Genomic DNA, 17,858 nt, shown 5'->3' on the forward strand with positions numbered 1-17,858 from the left:
GGATCTTCCTGTATATCCTCCAGTTCGCTCCCACAATCCCTCTTCCTCACCGCCTTATCTCCCGGACCCAAGTTCCCCATTTCGAAGGCTGGCCTCAATTTCACCTCCACTAGTAGGGGCGGCAGTTCTCACTACCTACCTCGATGAGATTGTGACGAGATGCCACGTACTCTCCCGGATCAAAAGGCACGAGTTAATACCCCATTCCGGTGGATAGCCGAAGCGTCATCTCCGCCAGTAGATTGTTAACTTGATTTGCCAACTACTGTCATGTGGTAGTTTCGGTGTTGGTAGCAGTCTTGGTACCAGGCCATACGGGACTACGATTTACCACATTTCCAGTTGGTTCTATCTGCTCCTCCTTACCAAGAGACCCGGAATGCTGTACAAGTTCGGTAGTGGCAGGAGGGGCTTAACTGAGAGGAATGTAGACATGATTCCGATAATCGATTGTCTGGTGTTCGTGGGCTTACAATAGGGAGGTACGATGGTTGTCTGTATTGGTGGTCGCCATCTTGTAGTAGGACCGTCTTAAGATTTTTCTGTTCTGGTTTTCTCCGAAGACGCTGTAAGTATCCTCCTTTGACAACTCTCTATTGCCCGTCATGTATACCACGATTGACCATACGAACCTCTATTCTACAGAACGGCCGCTCAACCTCTCGCAACCGTCTATACTGCCATGCTCAACAATTGCAAACTCAATCGCACAAAATACGTTTTTTGGTATCATCGATCTGGTGTTGCAGATACAGACTCTAATCCACACATAGTGTATTCACATACATAAGTATACTCGTCGTGTTGTTAAATTACCTCAAACTATTGGGAGCATACCATCTACGGACACTACGGGCAGTCGCCTCCAAGGTTCGTAAACGCTCTAAGGTAGACCTGCTTTCTAAGTTTGCAGCCTTCATACTAAGATCAATTTTATTCCAATTAGACTATATATGTAGGATGTTCTTAAAAGGGTTTCCAGTAAAGTATTAATGTTGATAATATATCTCAATTGAAAATGAAAGCTAACCATGAATAAGACGAAACTCTGTTAAACCCGAAACTTCGTACCAGTTATAGGAGAAAGATATGAGTAAATGTATAACTATTGTTTGTAACTTATTACTGAATAAATATAAAATATAACGTTGGCAAAGAATCAAGAACTTTCACGAGCAGAAGAGTGGCAAGTGTTCCTTCTAATGTTGTGACACACTTCAAAAGTCCTATAGAAGAATACACAATTTAAATGAATTGAAGTTTCTTTTCGGAGTGTTCTTCCTTCCAGTAATCCTATGGACTGTGAACGCTTGTGAAAAGAGAGGTGTTATGTCGTTTTTTGTACTGTAAACCGTAAAATCCGAAACTAGATGTTTGAAAACCTGTAAAGTTCTAAAATACACTTTTTAAAATTCTTATTTGAATTTTTGGGAACTTAAAAAAATCCGAAGCCTAATTATTATCAGATATTACACGTCAAAATTCGTATTAGTAGTTGGACATAGTGTAACGTACCTACTACCCGATATAAGTTCAGACTTCGGTATCGTTCCTGGGAAAGGGAGTGTTTAAAACTCCCTCCATTTTTTTATAATTAATAAGAAAGGCAGGTATGGATCTATTATAAGGAATATATATATATTCTAACTGGGTTAATCAATCCCCATAAACTATCGCAAAATACGAAAAATTCCGTTCTCTTGTAGAGACTGCAAAGTGAATTGATTATTATACATAAATATATTTATAAATATAAAAACACAGTGGATTCTAATTGAGGAAAAAGAAAAACTATATCCATGTGATTTAATAACAAATTTATATGATTAAATATCAAAATTGAGTAGATCCAACAATAACTTTGGCGTTATCTTATTCAAATAGGACCTTACAAAAGGCCTGAAGGGCTGGTTACTACATATCACTTAAAAAAAAATATACGCAAATTGGTCCCAATTATCTTACAAATTAAATATTTTAAACAATAGCGATATAATATGTACATTTTACAACTTACCAATACTGCAGATTAAATAAGTACGTAATATATGATAACTGTGCCAACTTACTTGCTTCACACTTAACAACACCGAAGATTTTAATTTAAATATCACATCATTTAATTTTTCCACATATAACTATAACTTAAAAAAAAAAACGTATACCATATGGAACTAGGATGAATTACACATGAGTTGAATACACAAATATAACAACCATACACTTAACTTTTATGCTTATATTGTGTTTTATAAATTTAACTTCCATTCCATATCACAAACGTAGACCCGAAGGTAAACATGAACTAGTACAGTAATTCGACGTAATCTATTATCAAGGTCTGATGTTCCCAGTTTGAAATATAGCTTCATTATAACGCTCGCCTGTTATACACCAAATCATGTACAGGATATTTCATCATAACGCCGCTAATGGCGCTACTAGTTTTCCACTAATCGTAACAGGATTTTTTTTTTTCGAATAAACATGTAAGTCATTACAATAGGCATTAGCGTTTCTATAAGAACGCCACATTAGTAAAAGTATCAATATGCTGGCTTGAAGATAAGGGAAGAAAGCTTCACACAGCTTCAGAAAGCTGTACACAAGATTAGTGCATTACGTGAATTTTCTTCCCTTTACTTGTAGCAATAAAATTGAAATTTTCATTGGAGTGAAATCCTTCAAGAGCCACCACCGAACACGGAATATAAAGAGCAGGAGAGCTAAAGATAATATTGAAATAGTTGTATTAAACATGAAAATCTATGTAAAACGTCCTGGCAAATTTTGAACTAAAATGATATATTTCGAATTTACTATTTCCTTTCAAGTTATGGTTCATATGTAATAAAAGATAATTATCATGTTATTATTATTATTGATTTTTTGTATGTATTCCAGCTTGTGATGAATATATGAAAGAAGACTGTGCTGTACTTGTAAATCCTGCGATTGAAAATGGAGCAAGGGTTGGAATTCAAGAACTGACACATATGGTAAGTGTTATGTAAATTAAGAGAAACCAATATAAGTTAAAATCAGTTTGTTTGAGTGATTAGGCACGTTTCACAGTTATACAGTACTTCTCTATCTACAAGGTATTTCAAAACAACGCCGACAACGTTTCGAAGATGATTCCTGACGCCAAGATAAGAAAAGAAATTCATATCCGCTTGTATGGAAAAGTGCCTACTTTCACAGCTAGTTCTGCGGAAAAGCGTGGAAGTGCTTAATGTAACACGCGTTATTTCAAACAGAAACCGTGAAATGGTGGTCTATATTAGTGTAAAGGAAATCACACATATACTGTATATGCTAAAAGTGCAAAATTTTAGTAATGTCCAATGTATGCGCAAGAGATTCACTATGTAGCATAATTCCTAAACATGCTCGAAACAGAATTCTCTGTAATGTTCTGACTTAAATGTGGATATAAAATAGGCAAAAGGTAAGGTTCCACCATAGTGAATATAGGGATGCTTCAGCGAGATGTCGGAAATATTACGGAACGTCAACTCCACCTTTTCATGCAGTGGCAGCTTCACAACAGGAAAGTCAAATCGGCAATGAAGGTGAAACTGGCTTTGTACTCCCCATCATCAGGCGTCTCAAAATCGTCCCTGGGCTTTGGGGCATCCAGTGATATCTGATATTACGAGCAAATATTTCAGGAAAAATTTGCAATTGTATAATCTTTACATTCAGAATTGTTTACACGTACTTTATTCAGCGCGAACTTAACTTTACATACTTTATTCAGCTCAAAGTATTCAAGTTATTCAAAACATGAAAAACAATTGATGTGGTCAACAATACTCAACCTATTTCTTCTGTTGAATTTTCCTAATAGATTCTGTAAATGAAATGGAATTTCTACTTATACGATCCATGGTGGTGCTTTGTAAGCTAAAGGAGACAGATGAATTGATGAAATTGAATTACATAATAGTTGGTGAAATGAGAATGTGGGAGAAAACAGAAGAACCCGAAGAAAACCGCAGGGACACGATATTATCCAACACAAACTCACGTGGACGGGGATCAGAACAGGATCCAGAAATGAGTAGGCCTACTCTACCACCGAGTCACCATGTTTCACCTTTCAATTGGTTCTGTAAAAACCAATTGGTTACATACCCATTAACACACATACTTAAAAGTGTAGTTTGAAACACATACAAATACTAAGTAATAGTGAAAATGTTAACCATCTTCGTTTATCGCATAACTTAAAGAGAGATACGATAATATTTTCATGATGAATTGCAACAAGTATGCATTAAATTTCAATCGTTTCTAAAGCAAATGAGTAATTTATTCAATCATTCATTCTAAGCACCAAGACGTAGACTGGTTGTTTAAAGCAGACTCTGAAATTGAGAATAAAACCCTGGTATCCCATTTCGAAGACGGGTTACGCACGAAAAAGCTTCAAAATATGCATGAATTTGCGCAAGTTTACCAGGGACCAAATATACTGTTCTCTATGAGTGTTGTCCGTCTTAAACCCACCCTACATGATTTGACGCTTGAATATTTTCTATACTTCTTGTTACTTTACACTTTTGAATTACAACTGTAACACTTAAATATTAGTCTGTAGCCTTGCGTATTTGCTTTTACTGTGATTTTTTCAGCTACGGTAAAATTCACTACACTAGTGACTTTTCGAGAAAATTGTACATGAATTTGATGTATCTCTTCCACCTATTCCCATTTAAAAAACGAAAGTTGAATCCAATATGGTGGATCCAAGATGGCTGTCAGGGTGGGTAACATTTGTGTCAGAGGAGCAGTACTTGATTAAATTTGTCTTGCATATGCCTACATTCATGTCCAGTTACATCTAAAGAAACTAAATGCAATATTGTGTCCGAGCGTTATAGTAGTGTATGATCGAATTCCATATATATATATATATATATATATATATATATATATATATATATATATATATATATATATATATATATATAGATATATGCCCATTAATATGCAAATCACTGGTATGGGCAGGTCAAATAAGCGCAATAGACATTGGGCGGTGGAGAACTGAACAAATACGTCGTGATTGAGAAGAGACACTCTGTGTTGTCGTCATCTTGAAACTCAAATATATCAATTCAATGAAAAAACTAGCTAATTACAAAATCTAATATTCTACGTGTATTTCCTTGATAGTTATTCAATATCGGACATCCGAAGAGGAAACGGACTAAACTTATTGACTGCGCCTATAGCGACAACTCCCATTCACGACTTCCCTTCAGTTTTAATTTAAAATAGGAAAAAATTGAAAAGAGATATAGAAAAGTCAAGAGAAAGGTGAAGAAAGGAGAGGGAGAAGAAGAAAGAGAATAGAAGGGAGGAAAGAGAGTTAGAAAGATCTTCTGAAGGAAATATATTATGTCAGAGATGGTGAAATACAAGAGGAAAGGTTATGGGGAAGGAATATTGGATAGTCTATGGTTAAAACAGAAGATAAAAGAGAGAAGAGAGAGAGGAAAATATAAACGGAGAAATACGAGATAATTATTGAAATATAGTAAGGAAGCTCAAATAGGTTCTAAAATTACTTCATATTCTAATTTTATTACTCGAGAATCGATTCTGAACTGTTCATGGTAAGACACATGTTCCTTCATACTACTCTGACCTGGATCCAGACAACTAATGAAGTTGGAGTTACCCCAATCCATTCCAGATGATGTGAAGTACTAAGTTAATCATTTATTTGTTGTTTCCGATTATTAAATAACTTCCATCCATTAAACTGATTTTTACATGAAGCTGGAACACATGTTTGAGTTACTCAAGGAAAGAAAAAAATAAGTGATACACATATCTTCCACAAATCGGAGTTTTTAAAGTTTTGAAGCAACTGTTATCATCTCCAGCTTATTCCGTTGTTTCGACTTGCCTTTCAGAGCCGATTCCGATTTTTAAAAAAATAGGGATTAGTGACCTACATGACCTCAGTCATGACTCAGACAATGAAGATTATTACTTTATGTTAAACCTTAGAATTTACCACTTAAAACTAGAGTTATCATTCATTCACACACATATCCGTCTATCTATATCTATATCCGTCTATAACATAGAAGAAAACACTTGAATTTCGATAATCCTAATTTTACTAGACTGAAACATTAGTCTCATTATTGAGTTGGTTATTTAGGCAAAATCGGTGTCACATAGGTTCCACAATAAAGTCACTTGTGTACAACATAGGAAGAAGAAAATTTAACAAATTCGTAAAATATTTTAGTTGTTCAGGGTGAACTTACCTCAAGATACTTCGTATTATATTATAGACATTACAAATCACTTTTGAAATAAAATCACGATCACTAAGATGGATACACTATTAGGTTTCTGTTGATTCACACATAACAAGGGAATTGAGATACGATCGCATGGTAAGGTTTCAGATTCACAAGATTAAGGACATACTTGATGTTAAGATAACCTGTCTCCTTTTACATGCAACATGCAAGTAATAAGATAATACTGAGATGTTAAGTACACATATAAGTTAAATCACATTACAAAGACAAGGATGATATTTAAATGTAAGGCGGTATACTCCAAATCTACGTTTTATATCTGTCGAATTTACAAAACTATAGCAACGAAGGCAACCACTCGGGGCAGGCAACGAGACAAGTTATTTACGTTAGTTAAAGTAGTTTTAACATTAAATTATACTCTTTAGTACAACACGTATACTCATTACATTTCTACAATTCAACACACATATATTTAGTCATTTTCTGACAGTTTCTACTTAAATACCCCGTTTAAAATAAGTTTAAGGTTGCACAACTACATCATATATCATGAAATAAACTCGACAACGAGGCGGGTAACCGCGCGATACTATAAAACATGTTTACATCCTTAGAGATTTGTAAATAATAGACATTAAGGGTAACAGGCAGGCTCGTAAATTGATCTATGATACTGAAAATTTTTCGCAGTTTGCAATACTGATAATAAGATCTTAAGAAGTTAACAATAATTCATGGGCTCATATACTTTACACAAGCAGATTCATTTCTATAGTACGGCATTGAAACGAAATTCGACACAATGAGCAATACAATGGTGGAGCCCGAACCATTTTGTCAGGATATGTCGATGTAAAAAAATTGTGTAAAATATTTTAATGTTATTTCATTGTGGAGAAAACGGAAGCAAAGTTAAATCATCTGCCTGGCAATCGCTCACTACTACAGCGGGTCAACTAACAATGAATACACTCCCTTGATATATGACGAAAGTATCTAATCCTACGAATTGTATCTTGCAACATCTCGTTCAAAACCAAACGAATATCTAGATAATATCCCTAAGTTTATATCAGTTATACTGAATGGTTATATGAGGTGACGAGATAAACGGGGGCAGGTTAAAAAATCTTAGAGAAAAAATAGAAATATAGCTAGAAAAGAGGACGAGCGCAGAAGATAAGATAGAATGCTAGATACTACAAAGAAAGTGGTCGAATCTGAAATTGAGCCAAATCGTCGACTTCAAAGCCAAACATGTCCTTTATGCCGAAACATGTGGCCTACTAAATGCTTGGCCTGTTGGGGTTTCTAAGCGCTAAAGTACGAGTCCGTGCCTTGTAGGCAACCATCTCACAAGGAATAAGCCCTGTAGAATGATTGACTATTAACCGTTTCTGGTACCAAGACGCTCAGATTACAGCCGGTGCAGCCGGAAGGTTAATGTGATCTCTTAATTTAGAAACTTCTAATACAAAAACATCTGACCCCTCAGAAAACTGAGAAGAGTTTAAGTTAAAGTATGGAGAAAATAGTGTAGAAGTCAGCAAGTGAAGAAAATCCTAAACGGGGATAGCCAAAAATAAAATATATAAAAAAAATAATTTTGTGCTAGCAAGTTGTTTACCAAATTCTTGCTAGAGCTCCCAATCCCGCAAAAGCACTAACCTTGGACGCCTGGTTCCAAATAATTTAATAAGTATAAACGGTAATAGTTATAGTTATGGGGAGGACAGCGGCGTCTGGTACGGGAAAAATACATCTTTACTGTAGTAAACCTACTATATTATTCATCCTTATCCATCCCGTCACCTCTATGAACGGTAACGAACTCAACTTAGTAAAGTAACATTGAAGAGGAGAGAAAAAATCTCAAACAGGGACCAGGTTCTATCACGAGTCGGAGGTTGAGGACGAGTATACTTAAACTACACCATAATTCGCGAATCAGTTATACCGTTCTGTAGTTGCTCTTGAACTGTACTAAAACATCTACTGCACAAACACCACTCACATCGTCAGACTAAATATATCATCAACGCAGTAAACATTGACGAATCCAATTTACTTGAGTGATTACTATATATAGACAGGGAAGATTTTATAAAGACTACGAAATATTAATCGTCTCTTTCCGTACGATTCCTTTAAGACACTTCTTGGACTCAATTTAAGCAATTACGTCGGTTGACCAATAGGTTACACAATGTAAACATAGTCCGTTATTTGCACACAACATTCCCTTCCATACGAATTTTTATGTGGAGGCCACTACTCAAACATTTACCATCATACATAAACAGTCATGCTACTCTTCTAAGTTGCAATCCTAACCAGTGGTAGAAGAGTAAACTGGGCTCACATATACATTAGATGTCCTATTTGTCTATTACATTCACTATATTATACGTATATATTATTACTTACTTATATTTATTCCCATTTCATATCGTAGATTCATTTTTCAGACACCTGATTTTTACACACGCCCAAACTACATACGCCACTACAAGTAAATATTTGAACTACCATTCGTATTCACATTATTCAATAAGAATCATGGAATAGGGGTGATAGTCTTAAATAAAATTTATTAAGTACTGACTGCCACATGAAAACTCGCATGAACCGAGTTCCACTTCTTCCAATACAAGCAACACCCTATGTTTACACTCCACGGCACTCATTTATAAATATACTTATATTCCGAGATCAACAATTAAAGTGGTTGCAGAAAGAAAGGAAAAAAAAAGAAAAGTTAAAGCTGTGATCTAACGACAGAGTAGCGTTTTGTATAATGGCTTGTAGTTAAATGCGAACGTAAAGTTTAATTTCGTTTACTATTTAATTATTTAACTACAGAACGGATAATAACTTTGAGTATAGGTCATTGGTAAAAATACTTTATTGATTTAGCTAGTTACATTGACTGTGGCCATCAAATAATTCCATCTATAAACGAAAAATAGGTAATTTCAACTTTACTAATCTTCTTAACTATTTTGATAAACAAATTACTCGCGTAGCGTGATTGTTTACTGACGTTAGTGGGCGCAGTAAAGTGACAATAAACTTTGTACTCGAAAATGGTTTGTGCACTATTTACAACAAACTATCTATTCCATATCACGAAACAAGTGCGTAATATTACAACGGCAATTTAGTGATGAGTTAACCATTAGGTTCGACAGAAAGAGATGAATAATTAATAAGCCAACAATACATTGTCTTTAAATAAGTTAATAACACTCTCACACATACATGCTACATCGATACACACATACATGCTAAAACTACACATATAACACATATTACTACACAAAGTCATATCCTACGAATCTATACTAAACAATTCTCTAAACATCACCACATTTTAATCGGCTTTGATGCAAAAGAGAAGGGAGGATAGCTAGGACCAGGTGGCCCTTGTACCAAAAACTAATCCTTTCGCTCAATTATATAACTATTATGGATGACCTCGAAGGGACATATCAAGGAAGATTTCCTTCCTGAGGAGAAAGGAACCTTCACGGAATTATTCAGTCCATACTATGCTGAAAGCCAGGTCAAATTAAGAGTATGATAGGAGTCCCTACTAAAGTTTACTCTGACATTTTAATATTTATCTTAACTAACACAAAAATCACGTACACCGCCATGTTATCCTCTAAATTACAAATATAATACACATATAAAAGCTATATCTAGGACAGGTTACCGGATTTAACGACACAACGGATGGAAAAGGGAAAATTTTGTTTGAATCTCCAAATGTTAGTTTGTAAACACAATGCCAGAAAACCAACCCACTATTCCTTCACTCCTGTCCTGGGATGTTTACTATTTCCAACGTGGCGATCACAGCACGAACTTCCATATTTCACTGGTTTCGATTATTACTGAGATGAAATTCCAATAGATTGGGACTCCAAAAAGCTTCCAAATTATTTCTGTGGCTATTTAACTAATATTACTTGCATATTCAACAGTTTTCTCCTTAATTTATTGGATTTTTTTACTACAGCATTACAGACGGCGTTGATAGCTTGACGGTGATAAATTAGACAAAGAACAAGGTATAGACCAGGGTTGCCACACTCGAGACTCGCGATGATGCCAAACACGGATCCGAATTACGCTAGATTTTTGTAAATTATGCCAGATTTTCAAATTAACTTTCCTAACTAATTTTATAGACCCGCTCCTACTTATCTTCATTATTCTAATAAAGTGTTTCAACTGTATTCATGTACAAAACTAATATGACGCTGTCAGGACTGATAATGAAATAAATTGGTAAATTGCACATATTTTATGAATGGATAACATTTTAAGAAACATATACACAACATGCCGCTTCCGACACAGCTCTGAAGCATTTCTTTTAGTATATTACTAGCTATCCCCTGACGCTCATATCCGCCTCTCAAGTTGTAAATTGAAAGGGACAGAAACATTTCAGATAACCACACATTCAGGTTTGAGTTGACAGTAATAAAACTATGGGTAAGTAAATATGTTTTGTAGAGTCACATTTTGCTATTTTTGGACATTTCTCTGAATTCAACAATAAATTATAACCGCGGAAATAGACTGGTTTCATTGCTCCAACCATCGCTTCAACTAAGAAGAATAATTCCGGACGGTCCTTGAACCATCTAAATTTTCGTTCTTTTTCTGTTCACCAGAGGGAAGAATGAAATTATGCTAGATTTGGCCAAGATGCTAAACTCAAGATGCTAGATGCTAAATGCATGTGAATTATGCTAGATCTAGCACCAAAATGCTAGATATGGCTTCACTGGTATAGACGTGCCACAACACTGAGGTGGGGTATAGTTCCCAATCATGGCGCAGGAAATTCGCGGCGGGAAATACAAAAGGAATGAAAAATAGTAAAAACTGGATCAAACCGGCTTTTAGCATCATATGGGTATCTCATCGGGACGAAGGGGGTGTAAAGTATTCTACCCAATATCGGATTGGTGGAAAATTCTGAAAATTCTACCCAACTGCTAACCTATGAATTACATCAAAATAAGAATGTATATTTTTTATAATCATCCAAATGAGATGCCCATACACAAAAAATTACAATATATATATATATATATATATATATATATATATATATATATATATATATATATATATATATATATATATATATAAATAAAAGGAATTATTTCCCGAAGATCTATTTTCCTTAATTATTCTGAAACTTCTGAATTAATTTTATTTAAAAAACGGATTTAGTATTTAAACCGAAAGTTATACAGTAAAACCTGATAACACAGAACATTGTTACACAGTACGGATGAAAATTATTCGGACCGAGAAAAAAATTATACCACCTCAGCTGTAACTGAAGGTTTCAGAACTTTGCATTTTAATCAACTTTACACGAATCCCGAGGAAACACTTCCCGAATGTACCTTGTAAGAAAATGTTCTTATTTTTCTTTTTTATAATAATGCTAATATGAGCGTCGCAATCAAAAATGATTCAAACCCAAAATTCTCCTGTGGATTCTTCTCGTCTTTGATATAATGTAAATCATTCTTTTGTGTGTATGCGAGAATCGGAGCAAATCCATCCTACTTCGTTCGGGTTGAGTGCGTCAACATAGTCACAGAGCTTGTTCTCTGCTCTATTTCCTCTTCTCCCGTCTGCTGACCGAAACACATCATTCTCTTCTGTCACGAAAAAGTATGACAACATTGTACGTAAGGACAAACGTTTAAAGGGTTTCTGAAGGAAGCAGGCAATTCAAGAACCAAGCCAAACCAGAACATGTGAACAGAGAGTAACATCAAGCATCATTACTTATACTATGTTGCCAAATCTGTCAATCAGGGTTGCAAACTACATATTAAAATACAGAAACTATTTTTTTTACTTTGGTTTTTCTCATTCGTATACGTAATAAATGTCGGTACTTTTTTAAAATTGCTTTTTCTTTTTATTATTGTAAAGACATGTGACTCATATACCGCAATACAATGCAATAAAACTTGTATTGCGATATATTACTCTATGGTATATTTCGCGTCTTTTTGCGCTTATTAAAGTGAAAAAATACATTGCAGCTGGAGTTATTCCGAACATTAAGAACCGTGGAACTGGCGCTTCACAACATTTCCGATTTCACGCCGATACACTCCGTATTCACTTATCTTCTGTCTACTTTATACCCAGCATATTTGAGAATTTTATTGAAAGCAGTCTAGGAATTATGCCTTTTAGAGAATCACATTGAGTACATATTGCACACTACTGAAATATGCACTAATGGATGACATACCTGCGACTTCCTTTACTACTTCGTTCGCCACTATGAAACTTATATTTTATTATATTATTCGTAATATGCAATCAATGTATCAAAACCAAAATTATGCAGCCTCTATCAATTACATAGAATAAGATACTGAAGTCCATTTCAATGTATGGCGAAATTCATTTGTATATAGTGATTAGAGGAGATCTAATATCTGAGAAATTTTATATTTTACAGATCCTTCTCTTTTTAACAAAATTTTCACTGTAAGCATTACTTAGTAATTTCTTACTAAACGAAGCATAGAAGTTGACGATATACTCATACATAAGTTTCTGGGCACATACAAGTTATGGAAGAGTTGATGGAACTGTCTGAAGATGATTTGCAAAATTATTCAAGAAAAGGAGCTATACCTGAGACTGATCTTTTTCTTTTTTACCCTTTATGTTGATGAATCTTACAATCATTACAAATATTTCTTTTAAGTAGTATATAAGGAACAAAATGATATCAGAATAATTTCAAATTGTGTAAAGTTAGAAAGTTATTATGTAAAGTTCAACATTGTGCCATGTTTTGTATATTCTATATAGCAAACATGTAGACGAAAGAGAAATTCTGATTACACATTCTGATATTCTGTAGTTAAATACATATAAACGAGTTACTTTTTATTCATGCTACAAATCTTTGTAAGCAGTAGTTAGCAGCAATTAAATTAAAATTCAATGAGAAGTTTACTGATATTTTTACAGGCCCTTATAGGTTTTCCAAGCCGCGTAGGTACTTCTTGGGATTGTGGAGGTAGCTTGATAAGTCATCAGCATGTACTTACTGCAGCACATTGTATCTTTCAACGAGTTGATGATGGCGCGGGTGGAAATAGAAGGTTAGTTAACTTCAGCTACTAATAAAATAACTCTAAGAGTGATACCTCAACAGCAGAGGTCTCGCAGTTACTGTATCTCCTAATCTAACAGCACAGCATTGAAATGTCTAGTGTTGCTTGTCCTGAGTGTTTAGTCAGTTAATTTTGGTGAAATGAATTTGATGTAAATTACATTTTTGGAAACGAAATATATACCTAGATATTCATCTTATCATGTACATGTCTAGTATCAATTGCCATAAAATTATTGCGTTATCATTATGTCAGGACCTTTTTGTCACATTATTTATTGTGCATTTATTTGTGTCTCAGCAAATAAGTTATTTATATTTTATTTTGGATTCAATATTGTGACTTTTCGTAACTCGATGGTAGACTAATTCGTGTTGGTTTATAGCGATGCGAGCGAAGAATTCCATCCATGCAGGAGATATGGCAGAAGAGAGAGAAGACTATTCTAGAAACAGAAAGTAATTAAGGAAATATCTAAAGTAATTATTGGGTATATAATATAATAAATAAAAAAAGTATCCGTCCCACAAGCGATCGTATTAATTTTGGCTGTTATTCAATATGCAACAACAAGGAAAATTGGAAGCGAATTTAGTGGAATCTTCTATCGTTTGAAAGAAACAAATCATCGAGAGATTGTAACGCATGGTACCTTTTTGGCACGTACAGCGGGTTTGTACTGATCCAAACGTCACGAGTGACGGGACGATCGTTGATGAGTGGTAAGAAAGTGTAAGAATATTAACGGTAAGCCAAAGAGAAGCTATGTACCGTACTTGCTCATATTTTGTGGAAACTAGCTGGAGAGTTGCAGATAGACAGAAATAATAAGTGACATGTAAAAATAAGTTAAAATTTGGAGAAAATCCCATTAGCAACACCATAAATCTTTGTGTCTCTTATTGCGTGATCAAGACGTTTTCCACATATTATCGTTCTTCAATGGTCAATTAGTTGCTTTCTACGCATTTATTCTAGTAACCTTCCTGTTTAACTATATTTCATCATTGAATGGCTTCATATTGCTGCGATTACAACAAATTGCACAAGTGTTGCTATTTACATGGTTTCAACAAAGTAATGAATATGGTCTACAGCCATTAGGACTAGATTTTCTTGGATTTTGGGGATAGTATTCTAACTTTTGGAACAGCAACTATTTTATTTTGGATAGAATGTAGGGATGCATTCGAGTCGAGTCGAGTCGAGATTTAAGCCTGTCTCGACTCGTCTCGAGAAAATGTTGTCTCGACTCGTGTCTCGACTCGAAAATATGTTTCTGTCTCGACTCGTGTCTCGACAGTCTCTGTCTCGACTCGACTCGAATTCGAGTCGAGACGTCTCGAAATTCGAGTCGAGACAAAATGTACGAGTTAAAATATACGCACACATCAGCCAGACCATCATGACTACCTACCTAATTGTCAGTATGTCGACTTTTGGCATGGATAAAAACGGAGACACGTCTTGGCATACACGCAATGATCCTTGATAGGTCGCTGGAGAGAGCTGGCACCACATGTGCTCACTCAGGTCACCTAATTCCCGTAAATTCCGGGAAGGGGGGCGATGTGTTCTGACGTCACGTTCAATCACATCCCACAAGGGACATCACTCAAATGTCCGGCTCCAATTTCAATGAAACCTTTTTTGCTGATAGAAGGCGTGTATGCATCATTACTTGTGATGACAAATTTTTGCCATGGTGCATGTTTTCTATTTTTTTTTTTAAATAACTTTTAAGAGTTGTGATGTGGTTATTAGAGATTACTACAGAAGTCCCTTGCTACCCTTTGTAAACGGAGCGTTAATGAAGAAAAGTGAAGAAAAACCATGTGGATACATATAAGTCCTGGGGGGAAGTCGTATGGTAGATATGACCTTGATGGCAGCCATCTTGAAATCCGCCATTTTGAATTAAGGTCAAGTTTTCAAAATGGGAATAGGGTAATATGATACATAATTTCGGGCTAGAATTTAATTAGAAAAATAATGGTGAGGTTAGTTTTAAGATACACCCATTTGGGGGAAAGTTACAGGCATATTAATTGTTTTTACTTACTGTGTGCGTAAGCCCCTTCTTACTTTCGTCTCAAGACCTGTAAATCGATCGCAACGGCAGAGCCCGGTTTCGCACTAGTGTTTAGAAATCTTTAAACTCACTTGAGGCAATATTTGTGGATTATTGTATTGTATTTTGCCTTTAATTAAATTTGAACCCACTTCATGATCTAGTGTAAAGTATCACTAAAAGAGAATTTCTGTTTTTATGGAGAACGTAAGCATAGCAATTATAAAAGGTGAGTAAGGTACGTATGTATTTATAAGAAAGTTTATTTTACGAGTGTTTTGTGGTTCCGCCAACCTATTCTTTAGTTGTTTCTTTTTTTCAAAATACTCATATCTCATAAATAAAAGAGCTATTATAAAATCTCTTACCACTATTCTTTAATACTTATAAAATTTTATTTATTGTAAAAGCACTGGCGAGATATTTCTTATCGCCCACTAAAATTATGGTGGAGCTCCTTCGTGGCTAACGGTTAGCATACTTGCCTTTGGCGTGGGAAACCTGGGCTTGATTCCCGGTGGGAGTTCATGTGGTTCGGATTCCACGTTAATCAGTAGGTCCACGTCACACATAGCCTCGCTGCTGAACGGGACGTTAAACTCAGAATCAATTCAACTCAAAATTATGGTTTTGACTTTATTATGATGTCATTAGTTTAAACGCCCAACTGCCCAGTAATTATAAACATTGACTACATTATAAAATTGTAATTTGTGACGACTAAAATATCAGAAATTAAAGATTATTCTTTGGGTTTTGGAACATTTTGAAAAACGTGAAAAACTGGTACTGCACCGATACAACACACCTTTTGGATTTGTCATTGTGTAAAGTGATACAAACTAAAGAAGAATTACAACTTTATGAAATTGTATTAGGACTTATTATTTAGAAATAAACACCAAATAAGTGTAATAGTTCATATCCGTATCAAATACCAAGTTTATGATGAATCAACTACACAAAGTAGGATCCAGAAACGCTCATTGCAATTTGTTCCATCCTTCAGTCGAACCAGGAACTGAAACATACAGAGTGACATTTTCTTTTTAAAGATACTTTGTCCAGCTAAGTATTGTGAAGGTTTATGTCAGTAGAAGGAATTGCATTCCATTATACAAGCGCAATTTCACAACTTTATGTACACATTACTAAATATCGAACACCCTTGTCCATATGATTAGCGTACGCGTCTTTGGTGCGGGAGACCTAGGTTCGATTTCCGATGGGAACTCCTGTGGTTCTGAACCCACGTTAATTTGTAAGTTCACATCTCATATAGGCTTGATGCTGAAAGGGACACTAAACTCTAATCTAATACTAAATACAAATATTTAAAGAAAAATGATGACGCACCAAGATGACGTGAATTCGGCTATCAAATCCATTTTGTGTTTTCAGTTATTTTCTAGTAGTATTTTTTCTAGGCATCCTTTCAAAAGACAGTGATGCAAATTTCGTAACTGCGAATTCCTGTTAGAAGCCATGAAATTATCCGATTAGATGCAAAATTTCCCGTCCACTAAGATACCGTAAATTTACAATATCTAACAATAAATAATTTTGAAAGATATCGCTTTCGAGGGAAAAAATGAAGTGAAATCTTTGAGTTTTACATCCCACGGTTATGGCGGTTAGGCTAAAGGAGAGGGGTGATGATGAGAAATTAGTGAAATCGTGGGATGAAGAAAGTAAGAGGAACGGAAGAACCCCGAGGAAACCCACGCACACGGTGTTTGTCCACCACAAAGTTCACTTGGTGCGAGCTGGGATCGAACCAGGGCCCCCAAGCACCAGAGGTGAACGATCTATCACTGAGCCACCGCGGCCCCGCTTTAGAGGGGCTATGACGTATAGTTGAACTCATTCTCGTAGTATGAAAGGCATTATTTATAATTATGCATGATAGATGATAGGATCACAAACAAAATTTAAAAATATTATGTGCACTTTCTTTTAACAAACATTATATTGTCTTTTATGGTGTGGAAGGGAATGTTATGTTCGAAAAAAAGTCCTTAACACGATTCTTGTTGCTACACACTGCATGTTCCTAGCCACAGAAAAGATGCAGCGATAGGTAGGCTATTTTTCAATTGCTTTACATTAGCTTGATGTTTCAAGTCTTTTGTGTGTTTCTGAAGTTCACTTTTACCACAAAAGAGCTCAATATTAACATGTCTTACATAGCTTTGGCTCGATTCTCAACACGGACTGCAACTACCCGTTAAATTGTGCATCCGAAAGGCACTCTTTGTTAAACCTCGCTTATCACCGCTCATCTTAATAATATATATAACTTCACCG

General features: G+C 35.2%; 1 protein-coding gene across 1 annotated transcript in view; it reads left to right on the top strand.

Moving 5' to 3' along the window:
- Nucleotides 1-17,858, top strand: part of LOC145669250 (serine protease Hayan-like) — an 82,398-nt gene that overhangs the window by 39,665 nt on the left and 24,875 nt on the right. Inside the window, exons 3-4 of the mRNA XM_081737571.1 lie at nt 2,905-2,999; nt 13,335-13,468. Of these exons, the coding sequence (XP_081593697.1) occupies nt 2,905-2,999; nt 13,335-13,468 (229 nt within the window). The remainder of the gene's footprint in view (nt 1-2,904; nt 3,000-13,334; nt 13,469-17,858) is intronic.

Source organism: Thermobia domestica, chromosome 13 (assembly GCF_964235325.1).
Source record: "Thermobia domestica chromosome 13, izTheDome1.hap1.1, whole genome shotgun sequence".
NCBI lineage: Eukaryota > Metazoa > Arthropoda > Insecta > Zygentoma > Lepismatidae > Thermobia > Thermobia domestica.